This window comes from Musa acuminata, unplaced genomic scaffold, assembly GCF_036884655.1.
Source record: "Musa acuminata AAA Group cultivar baxijiao unplaced genomic scaffold, Cavendish_Baxijiao_AAA HiC_scaffold_948, whole genome shotgun sequence".
In the NCBI taxonomy this organism is placed as follows: Eukaryota; Viridiplantae; Streptophyta; class Magnoliopsida; order Zingiberales; family Musaceae; genus Musa; species Musa acuminata.
This window is the reverse complement of record NW_027021167.1, coordinates 1-11,030: the sequence shown is the minus strand read 5'-3', so window position 1 is coordinate 11,030 and position 11,030 is coordinate 1. Positions and strand designations below refer to the sequence as shown.

The 11,030-nt window shown below is 32.2% G+C and overlaps 1 protein-coding gene across 1 annotated transcript; it reads left to right on the top strand.

Moving 5' to 3' along the window:
- Positions 1-1,353: 1,353 nt before the first annotated feature.
- On the top strand, positions 1,354-4,295 carry LOC135665160 (NAD(P)H-quinone oxidoreductase chain 4, chloroplastic). The gene has a single exon (XM_065177140.1). It carries the CDS (start codon positions 2,177-2,179, stop codon positions 3,587-3,589), a length of 1,413 nt encoding a protein of 470 aa, XP_065033212.1. The 5' UTR covers positions 1,354-2,176; the 3' UTR covers positions 3,590-4,295.
- The last annotated feature ends 6,735 nt before the right edge of the window (positions 4,296-11,030 follow it).

Genomic DNA, 11,030 nt, shown 5'->3' with positions numbered 1-11,030 from the left:
TAGTAAGGTCATGATTTGACTTATATATTTTTTTTTTTACATATTATACATAATGGATTTACCTGGACCAATACATGATATTCTTGTAGCATTTCTGGGGTCAGTTCTTATATTAGGGGGTCTGGGGGTAGTATTACTTACCAATCCTATTTATTCTGCTTTTTCATTGGGATTGGTTCTTGTTTGTATATCCTTATTCTACATTCCATCGAACTCTTTTTTTGTAGCTGCCGCACAGCTACTTATTTATGTGGGAGCCGTAAATGTCTTAATCATATTTGCGGTAATGTTCATGAATGGTTCAGAATATTCCAATGATTCGTATTTTTGGACCATTGGAGATGGAGTCACTTCACTGGTTTGTACAAGTATTCTTTTTTCACTAATTACTACTATACCAGATACGTCATGGTACGGAATTATTTGGACTACAAGATCAAACCAGATTATAGAACAGGACCTAATAAGTAACGTTCAACAAATTGGGATTCATTTATCGACAGATTTTTATCTTCCCTTTGAACTAATTTCTATAATTCTTTTAGTTTCCTTGATAGGTGCAATTACTATGGCTCGCCAATAATAAATACTTAGAATTTTAAAAGAATTAAAAAGTTTTTAGAATTTTAGAAGTTCTAAATAAATAAAAAATCGAATCGCTTCAATTGTTCATATTGAAATGAATCGAGATTGATAAGGAGTTAGTCAATGATGTTCGAGCATGTACTTTTTTTGAGTGTTTATTTATTTTCTATCGGTCTCTATGGATTGATCACAAGTCGAAACATGGTTAGAGCACTTATGTGTCTTGAGCTTATACTAAATTCGGTTAATATTAATCTTGTAACATTTTCTGATATATTTGATAGTCGCCAATTAAAAGGAAACATTTTCTCAATCTTTATTATAGCTGTTGCAGCTGCTGAAGCAGCTATTGGTCTAGCTATTGTTTCGTCGATTCATCGAAACAGAAAATCAACTCGTATCAATCAATCGAATTTGTTGAATAATTAGTGATAATTATCATGATCATATATTGAATAATCAGTTATAATGATCATATAAATCAAGACACCACACAACATGATAAAGCATAAGAAAATATAAATGAAATTGGAATATTTTTCTATTTCTATTCTTTCACTTTCATATTCCATTAATGAAAAATAATTATATTCTTAATTTAATTGGTATTATAATTTTTTTATTTCGTTTTTTATTTGTTTATTTTATTTAATTTTAATGTATTTAAATTTTAATGTTTTTAATGTATTTTTAATGTATTATATAATAATATAAATGTATTATATAATAATATACTGCATAATATTATAAATATTATAATAAAATAATAAAAATAATATTATTAAATAATAATATGTTAATCATATTACGAAAATAAATTAAATTACTAATTTAGTTTTATTTTTATATATTCATATTTCATATTGAAAATATGAATATTGAAATATTGATTTGAATGATTGATCAATTTGTTTTGTCGGCCAATTTTTATTTACACATGTGACTCGTATGATCATGATTTTTGAAACGGAAATCAAAGTCTCTTGGCTTTTTCTCATGAACAGATTTAGAAATATATTGATTCTTAAAATTTTAATAAACCACTGCTTCGTCTGGTGTCTATAATATAAATACTAATTTTCTACCAGATTGAAAATTTTTGATGTTAAAATCTGGAATTTATAGATCCAATGTCACATTCAGTAAAAATTTATGATACATGTATAGGGTGTACTCAATGTGTACGAGCCTGCCCCACAGACGTATTGGAAATGATACCTTGGGACGGATGTAAAGCTAAGCAAATTGCTTCCGCACCAAGAACCGAGGACTGTGTGGGTTGTAAGAGATGTGAATCCGCCTGCCCCACGGATTTTTTGAGTGTCCGTGTTTATTTATCATATGAAACAACTCGCAGCATGGGTCTAGGTTATTGATACGTTACAAAAAAATCCACTTGAATCAATTGATTCCTCTTTACCGACAAAAGCCCGTACTCGAGAAAATATATTATTCTATTCCGAGCACGGGTTTTTCTGGTCAAACGTATCTTGTCTTTATCACGAGTTATTTTCCTTGGTTAACAATACTTGTTGTTTTGCCGATATCCGTCGGTTCTTCCATTTTCTTTCTTCCTCATAAAGGAAATAAGATGTTTAGGTGGTATGCTATATGTATATGCTCGTTGGAACTCCTTCTAACAACCTATGTTTTCTGTTATCATTTCCAATTGGACGATCCATTAACCCAATTGGAGGAAGATTTAAAATGGATAGATGTTTTTGATTTTCACTGGAGACTGGGAATCGATGGGCTTTCCATAGGACCTATTTTACTGACAGGATTTATCACCACTTTAGCTACCTTAGCGGCTTGGCCAGTTACTCGAAATTCGCGATTGTTCTATTTTCTCATGTTAGCAATGTACAGCGGTCAAATAGGATTATTTTCTTCTAGAGACCTTTTACTTTTTTTCATGCTGTGGGAGTTAGAATTAATTCCTGTTTATTTACTTTTATCCATGTGGGGGGGAAAGAAACGTCTCTACTCGGCCACAAAGTTTATTTTGTACACTGCGGGGGGCTCCATTTTTCTCTTAATAGGAGTTCTAGGTATGGGTTTATATGGCCCTAATGAACCCACATTAGATTTTTCAAAATTAACTAATCAATCATATCCTGTGGCATTGGAAATAATATTATATTTTGGATTCCTTATTGCTTATGCTGTCAAATCGCCGATTATACCCCTACATACGTGGTTACCAGATACCCATGGAGAAGCACATTACAGTACATGTATGCTTCTAGCTGGAATCTTATTAAAAATGGGCGCATATGGACTTATTCGGATCAATATGGAATTATTACCCCACGCTCATTCTATATTTTCTCCCTGGTTGGTAATAGTGGGAACGATTCAAATAATCTATGCAGCTTCAACCTCTCTCGGTCAACGGAATTTAAAAAAAAGAATAGCCTATTCCTCTGTATCTCACATGGGTTTCACAATTATAGGAATTGGTTCTATAACCGGAATGGGACTCAACGGTGCCATTTTACAAATACTCTCTCATGGATTTATTGGTGCTGCGCTTTTTTTCTTGGCAGGAACGAGTTGTGATAGAATACGTCTTGTTTATCTCGACGAAATGGGGGGGGTATCGATCCCAATGCCAAAACTATTTACCATGTTCAGTAGTTTTTCGATGGCTTCTCTTGCATTGCCAGGAATGAGTGGTTTTGTTGCGGAATTATTAGTATTTTTTGGAATAATTACTAGTCCAAAATACCTTTTAATGCCAAAAATGCTAATTACTTTTGTAATGGCAATTGGAATGATATTAACTCCTATTTATTTATTATCTATGTTACGTCAGATGTTCTATGGATACAAGCTATTCAATGTTCCAAACTCTAATTTTGCGGATTCTGGACCACGAGAACTATTTGTTTCAATCTGTATCTTTCTACCCGTAATAGGTATTGGTATTTATCCGGATTTCGTTCTCTCGCTATCAGTTGACAGGGTGCAAGCTATCCTATCTAATTACTTTCATCGATAGTCTTTCATTAATAATACGGAAATATAATTTTTGTCTTTGATTTTAAGATTTTTAAAATCGTTCGCTGTACAATGCAAAAGAATAAAGTGAATTAGAATTGTAATGAGATGCATTTTGAGTTTTTGAGAACCGTTTTGAATAAGGAATGATTCAAACGGTTCTCAAAAACTCGCACAAACAAGAAGCTTTTTATATATATATGGGATGATGTTCTTATGTATTCTTTATGTAGTTTATTCAATTATTTATCTGTGTAGTTTATTCAAGTAGATGTTAATGTGAATGAACCATAACTATGTAGACCTATTCCTAATAGATTGATTCCAAAATAACATACCCAAATTATAAGAAATCCTATAGAAGCCACAAGTGCCGAATTCATACTTTGCAAACTTTGATTTGTTCTACTTCTAATATGTATTCTAGTTCTAGTATGTAAATAAATCGCGAATATGGTCCAAGTAATAAAAGCCCAAGTTTCTTTGGGGTCCCAATTCCAATAAGATCCCCATGCCTCATTAGCCCATACTGCTCCACAAAGAATGCCTATGGTTAAAAAGGTAAATCCTAAACTAATGACACGATAACTCCAATAATCCAAACGTTGAGTCAATTGATATTTATAATAATTTCGAAATGAAAGAAAAGAAGTGTTTTTAAAAACACTTCTTTTTTCATTCAAATATTGAATCTCACCAAAGAAAAATGGTTTAATTAAGAAATTATTACCTTTACAAAAAATATCGATGTTTTTTCGAAATGTAATGACTAGAAGAGCGACTGATAATAGTGATCCGCATAAAAGAGCTGCATAGCTTAATAACATCATACTTACGTGCATCATTAACCACTGAGATTGTAGAGCAGGTACTAATATTGCGGATTGATGCATTTCAGTTAAAAAACCCGACGTGGCAAAGCCTTGTGTAAAAATGGTACTTGGTGCGGTTATTGTGCTTAAATCATTTTTATGGTTCCCCATCTTGGAAATCATATGAATAATGGAGAAACTGCACGAAAGGAAGATTAATGACTCGTATAAATTACTTAACGGAAAATGTCCTGAAGAAATCCAACGAGAAACTAATAATCCTGTTATAGAGAAAAAAGTGGCTATCATCCCTTTTTCCAATGAATCACGCAATCCTACGATTTCGCGGACTAATAAGATCATTAAATGAATCGTAATCACAATTGAAATTATCGAAAAAGAGATATGAGTTAATATATGTTCTAAAGTTGTAAATATCATAAAAAGGGGTCCCATTAGAGAATTTAAATCGAGAATTGAATACATTATAGGATCCATTGTGTCTCTTTTAGAGGATTTATTTTCTAGGATTTCAAGGATGCCGCCACTCGGACTCGAACCGAGATGCTCTAGCACTGCTTCCTAAGAGCAGCGTGTCTACCAATTTCACCATGGCGGCTTACTTGAAATAATAATAGTCAATTCATGTTGAATCGTCGAGAATCAAGGATTCAATATAGTTTAGTAAACATTAGAATCGATAAATCAAAATTCATTTAAATTCCTATTTGAATCTCTATTCAAAAAAAGAATCTTTAGTTGGGATCATTGTAAGTTTAGTTTTAATAATAAAGTAAGTTTAGTTTTAGTAAGTTTAGTTTTAATAATAAACTTTCGCGTACTAGAAACTAAGTTCTTCCAAAACAGTTAGAACTCAATAGTTTTGTTGTCTGTCGAGGTATAGAACTAAGAATTGTTCATTTTCTATTTTTTGATTCGTTTTTTATTTATCCGATTTGATTTCATAGATTCAAACAAAATGAAAAAAAAAATATTTTTTTTTTCAATGAAGAAGATTAAATAACCAGGATTTCATATGTATAACAATTTCATCACTAAATCAAAAGAATTTGAAATTTTCTAACGATTTCGACACCTTAGTATCATTCCTTAGTATCATTAGAGTATTAATACTCTTCATATTATATATAATGGTCTCTTCATTATATATATAATGCATAATGGTAAGATTTACCAAACTAATTAGGTTTTTGTTAGGCATATAAGAAACAAAAGAATTTTCATTTCTATCGTAATCATACTCTACTTTTCACAATAGAAAAATATTTTTCTATTGTGAAAAAAGTAGATAGAAAAAATATTCAGAATTCGATATACATACCTTTATTCTACATACCACATCTACATACTACAACAGCTAGTTCTAACTCATATTGATATTGAGGAGTTCAATACATTAATTAATGTGAATCGTTCATCTTAAAAAATTCGAAGTTCTTCGGGTATGTCAATTCCGATTATTCCAAGACTTTATTATTTGTTTGTTGCACAAAAAAACTTTTTGAACGTCCGGTGGAAACCGATTTCGCTAAGGAAAAAGCCTTTACTGCAGCTAAAAATCCTTTTTTTTTCCAAATATTTTTACGAATACGTTTTTTTGACATAGAAGTACGCTTTTTGGGAACTGCCATTCAAAAAGGGTTACCAGTTTTTATCGTTGTATGTGAAAGACATGTATTGTTTTGTTCAAAATAGATTGTTCCTTTTAGTCATTATCTATACTTATTCCCTGGTAGAATAGTTTTAAAAAAAGCATTTTCGAATATGTTTAAAACCTATTAAAAAATATATTTAAAACCTATTAAAAAATATATTTAAAACCTGTTTGAAAATATATTTTAAACCTATTAAAACATATAATTTTATTAAAACATAATTAGAATCAAGTACTCCTTTTGGTATAACTCTTTTTTCTTATTATACTATATAATATGGCTATAAATTACCAGAATAGAATATTCTACTAAGACTAGACTAGAATAGTAGAATTATTAAAGATTTCATTTTGTTTTCTTATGGAACATACATATCAATATGCATGGATAATACCTTTTCTTCCACTTCCAGTTACTGTGTCAATAGGATTTGGACTTCTACTGATTCCGACAGCAACAAAAAATATTCGTCGTATATGGGCTTTTCCTAGTGTTTTACTGTTAAGTATAGTTATGGGGTTTTCAGCCAATTTATCTATTCAACAAATACATGGAAGTTCTATCTATCAATATCTATGGTCTTGGACCATCAATAATGATTTTTCCTTAGAGTTCGGATATTTGATCGACCCACTTAGTTCTATTATGTCAATACTAATTACTACTGTTGGAATCTTGGTTCTTATTTATAGTGACAATTATATGTCTCATGATCAAGGATATCTGAGATTTTTTGCTTATATGAGTTTTTTCAATGCTTCCATGTTGGGATTAGTTACCAGTTCCAATTTGATACAAATTTATATTTTTTGGGAACTGGTGGGGATGTGTTCCTATTTATTAATAGGATTTTGGTTCACACGACCGACTGCAGCAAGTGCTTGTCAAAAAGCTTTTGTAACTAACCGTGTAGGGGATTTTGGTTTATTATTAGGAATTTTAGGTTTTTATTGGATAACAGGTAGTTTCGAATTTCGGGATTTGTTCGAAATAACTAATAACTTGATCCATAATAATGGTGTCAGTTCTTTATTTGCTACTTTGTGTGCCTCTTTATTATTCATTGGTGCAGTTGCTAAATCCGCACAATTCCCCCTTCACGTATGGTTACCCGATGCCATGGAAGGACCCACTCCCATCTCGGCTCTTATACACGCTGCTACTATGGTAGCAGCAGGAATTTTTCTTGTAGCTCGACTTCTTCCTATTTTCATAGCTATACCTTACATAATGAATTTCATATCTTTAATAGGTGTAATAACAGTACTACTAGGAGCTACTTTGGCTCTTGCTCAAAGAGATATAAAAAGAAGTTTAGCCTATTCTACAATGTCTCAATTGGGTTATATTATGTTAGCTCTAGGTATAGGTTCTTATCGAGCTGCTTTATTCCATTTGATTACCCATGCCTATTCTAAAGCTTTATTGTTTTTGGGATCCGGATCCATTATTCATTCAATGGAACCTATTGTTGGATATTCGCCAGAAAAAAGTCAGAATATGGCTCTTATGGGTGGTTTAAGAAGATATGTTCCAATTACAAGAACTACTTTTTTATTGGGTACACTTTCTATTTGCGGTATTCCACCTCTTGCTTGTTTTTGGTCCAAAGATGAAATTCTTAATGATAGTTGGTTGTATTCACCAATTTTCGCAATAATAGCTTGTTTCACAGCAGGATTGACTGCATTTTATATGTTTCGGGTGTATTTACTTACCTTTGATGGACATTTGCGCGTTCATTTTCAAGATTACAGTAGCACAAAAAATAGTTCGTCCTATTCAATATCTCTATGGGGAAAGGAGGTAGCCAAAGCAGTCAATAGAAATTTACCTTTATCAACAATGAATAATAGGGTCTTCTTTTTTTCAAAGGATATGTATAAAATTGATAATAATCTAAAAAAATGCATACGATACTTTAATACTTCTTTCGAAAAAAAGTACACTTCTATGTACCCTCGCGAAGTGGACAATACTATGCTATTTCCTCTGCTTATATTGGTATTATTTACTTTGTTTGTTGGATCAATAGGAATTCATTTTGATCAAGGAGTAATAGATTTGGATATATTATCCAAATGGTTAACTCCACTCACAAACCTTTTCCATCCAAATTCGAGTTATTCTGTGGATTGGTATGAATTTTTTACAAATGCAATTTTTTCAGTAAGTATAGCTATTTCCGGACTATTCATAGCATATATCTTATATGGGTCTGCTTATTCGTTTTTCCGGAATTTGAACTTTATCAATGCATTTGTAAAAGGTGGTCCTAAAAGGATTCTCTTGGACCAAATAAAAAATGGGATATACAATTGGTCATATAATCGTGGTTACATAGATATTTTTTATACTAAGGTTTTTACCATGGGTATAAGGGGATTAACCGAACTAACTCAGTTTTTTGATAGATATATAATTGATGGAATTACAAATGGGGTTGGCATTGCAAGTTTTTTTATAGGGGAAGGAATCAAATCCATGGGAGGTGGACGAATCTCTTCTTATCTATTCTTTTATTTATTTTATGCATCAATATCTTTATTCATTTTTTTATTTTTTTTATAAATTTATATTTTATAAATTTATAAATATAAACCAACTTAAAGTCCCTATTTTTATTCGTTTTATAAATTGTAGAAATATCTCTTTTTTTGATACCTTACATTATCTCTATTACTAATCCTTTGTGCACTTTGGTGTTCCTAACCGTCCACTGATTTTTGATTGATCTACGGCATGGTAATAAATACAAGACAGTAATGAAAACTCCATACAGTTGATCTTTTACACCCGCTCCAAGATATGATGACTAATGAAAGAATCTTAATCTTGGGGTAAACAGTTTACACTGCTTATGTTTACTTCAACTTTATTCTTGTACATATGAAATGAGATTTTATCTTCTTACTGCAAACTTCTAAGTTGTTTTGTTTCACTCATATAACTATCTGGTTTAACTCATTGACCCGAATGATGAATAAAAAATAAAATACCTATTCAATACATTACATTCAACTTCTTTCCTTTACTTCTAGGAAAGAAGTATAAAGTTCATGTTCAACGAATCACACGTAGAGATATTGATAACACACATAGAGTTAATGGTATTTCATAACTAATAGATTGAGCAGCAGCTCGTAGACCACCTGAAAAGGAATATTTATTATTCGATCCGTATCCTGACATAAGAAGCCCAATAGGAGCAATACTTGAAATGGCGACCCATAAAAAAACACCTATACTGAGATCGGCTAAAATGAGGCGATACCCAAAAGGAATACTAAATAACTTAGTAGAATTGATATGACCACTATAGACGGTCCAATACTAAACAAACGAACATCTCCTCTAGATGGGAGAAGGTCTTCTTTAAAAAGTAGTTTAGTTCCATCTGCTAGAGCTTGAAGAATTCCAAGGGGCCGGCATATTCAGGCCCAATACGTTGTTGTATCGCTGCAGATATTTCTCTTTCTAACCACACAATTACTAGTACCCCTATTGTAATTCCCAATATAAGGGTCAAAATGGGTACAAAGATCCATATGAGTCCATATACTTCTTTTAAGGATTCCGATATAGAAAAAGAATTGATAGTTTGTACTTCTGTCGTATCAATTATCATTTCAACGATCAACCTCTCCCATAATGATATCTATACTACCTAGTATCGTCATGATATCAGCCAATTTCATTCTTTTAACTAGCTGAGGAAGAATTTGCAAATTTATGAAGCCGGGTGGACGAATTTTCCATCTCCAAGGGAAAACACTATTATCTCCTATCAAATAAATTCCTAATTCCCCTTTTGGGGCTTCTACTCTCACGTAAAGTTCTTGTTTCGACAATTCAAAATTGGGTGAAGGTTTTTTACTAATAAATCTATATTCAAAATCATTCCATTCGGAATTTTTTGCTCTATCAAAGCGTCGGACTTCTAAATTCTCATAGGGTCCTCCAGGAATTCCTTCTAGAGCCTGTTGAATTATTTTTATAGATTCCCTCATTTCACCGATTCGTACTAAATAACGAGCTAACGAATCTCCTTCTTTTTGCCATTGGACTTCCCAATCGAATTCATTGTAACACTCATAATTATCAATTTTACGAAGATCCCATTGTGTTCCAGAAGCTCGTAACATCGGTCCTGATAAACCCCAATTTATTGCTTCCTCTCCACCAATAATGCCCACTCCTTCGACTCGCTCCAAAAAAATGGGATTTCGCGTAATGAGTTTTTGATATTCAACAATTCCTGTTAAAAAATAATCGCAAAAATCCAAACATTTATCTATCCAGCCATAAGGTAGATCGGCAGCTACTCCTCCGATGCGGAAATAATTATGCATCATTCGCATACCTGTGGCGGCTTCGAATAAATCATATATCAATTCTCTCTCTCTGAAAATATAGAAAAAGGGAGTCTGCGCGCCGATATCCGCCATAAAAGGCCCAAGCCATAACAAATGAGAAGCTATACGGCTCAGCTCCAGCATAATTACTCTGATATAGCTAGCCCTTTTAGGTACTTGAACATTTTCCAGTTGTTCTGGTGCATTTACCGTTATTGCCTCTGTGAACATAGTAGCTAAATAATCCCAACGTGTTACATAAGGCAGATATTGTATAATTGTTCGGTTTTCCGCTATTTTTTCCATCCCTCTGTGTAAATAGCCCAATATGGGTTCACAGTCAATAACATCTTCACCATCGAGAGTAACGATCAGTCGAAGAACACCATGCATTGATGGGTGGTGAGGACCCATATTAACTATCATGAAATCTTTTTTTGTAGCCGGTACAGTCATATCTTTTCTTCCTTAATTCATTATTTCATGAATTCCTCAAAAAAGTAGGAGGTTCATCAAAATAAAAAATCTAATAACTACTATACTAATTCAAACGATTTAATTAACGATTTTTTGGCTCCCGAATATCCAACTGGTCAATT

What these genes read in the sequence shown, in the direction of transcription:
- LOC135665160 (XM_065177140.1), top strand. Translation starts at nt 2,177, where the DNA reads ATGTTTAGGTGGTATGCTATATGTATATGCTCGTTGGAACTCCTTCTA.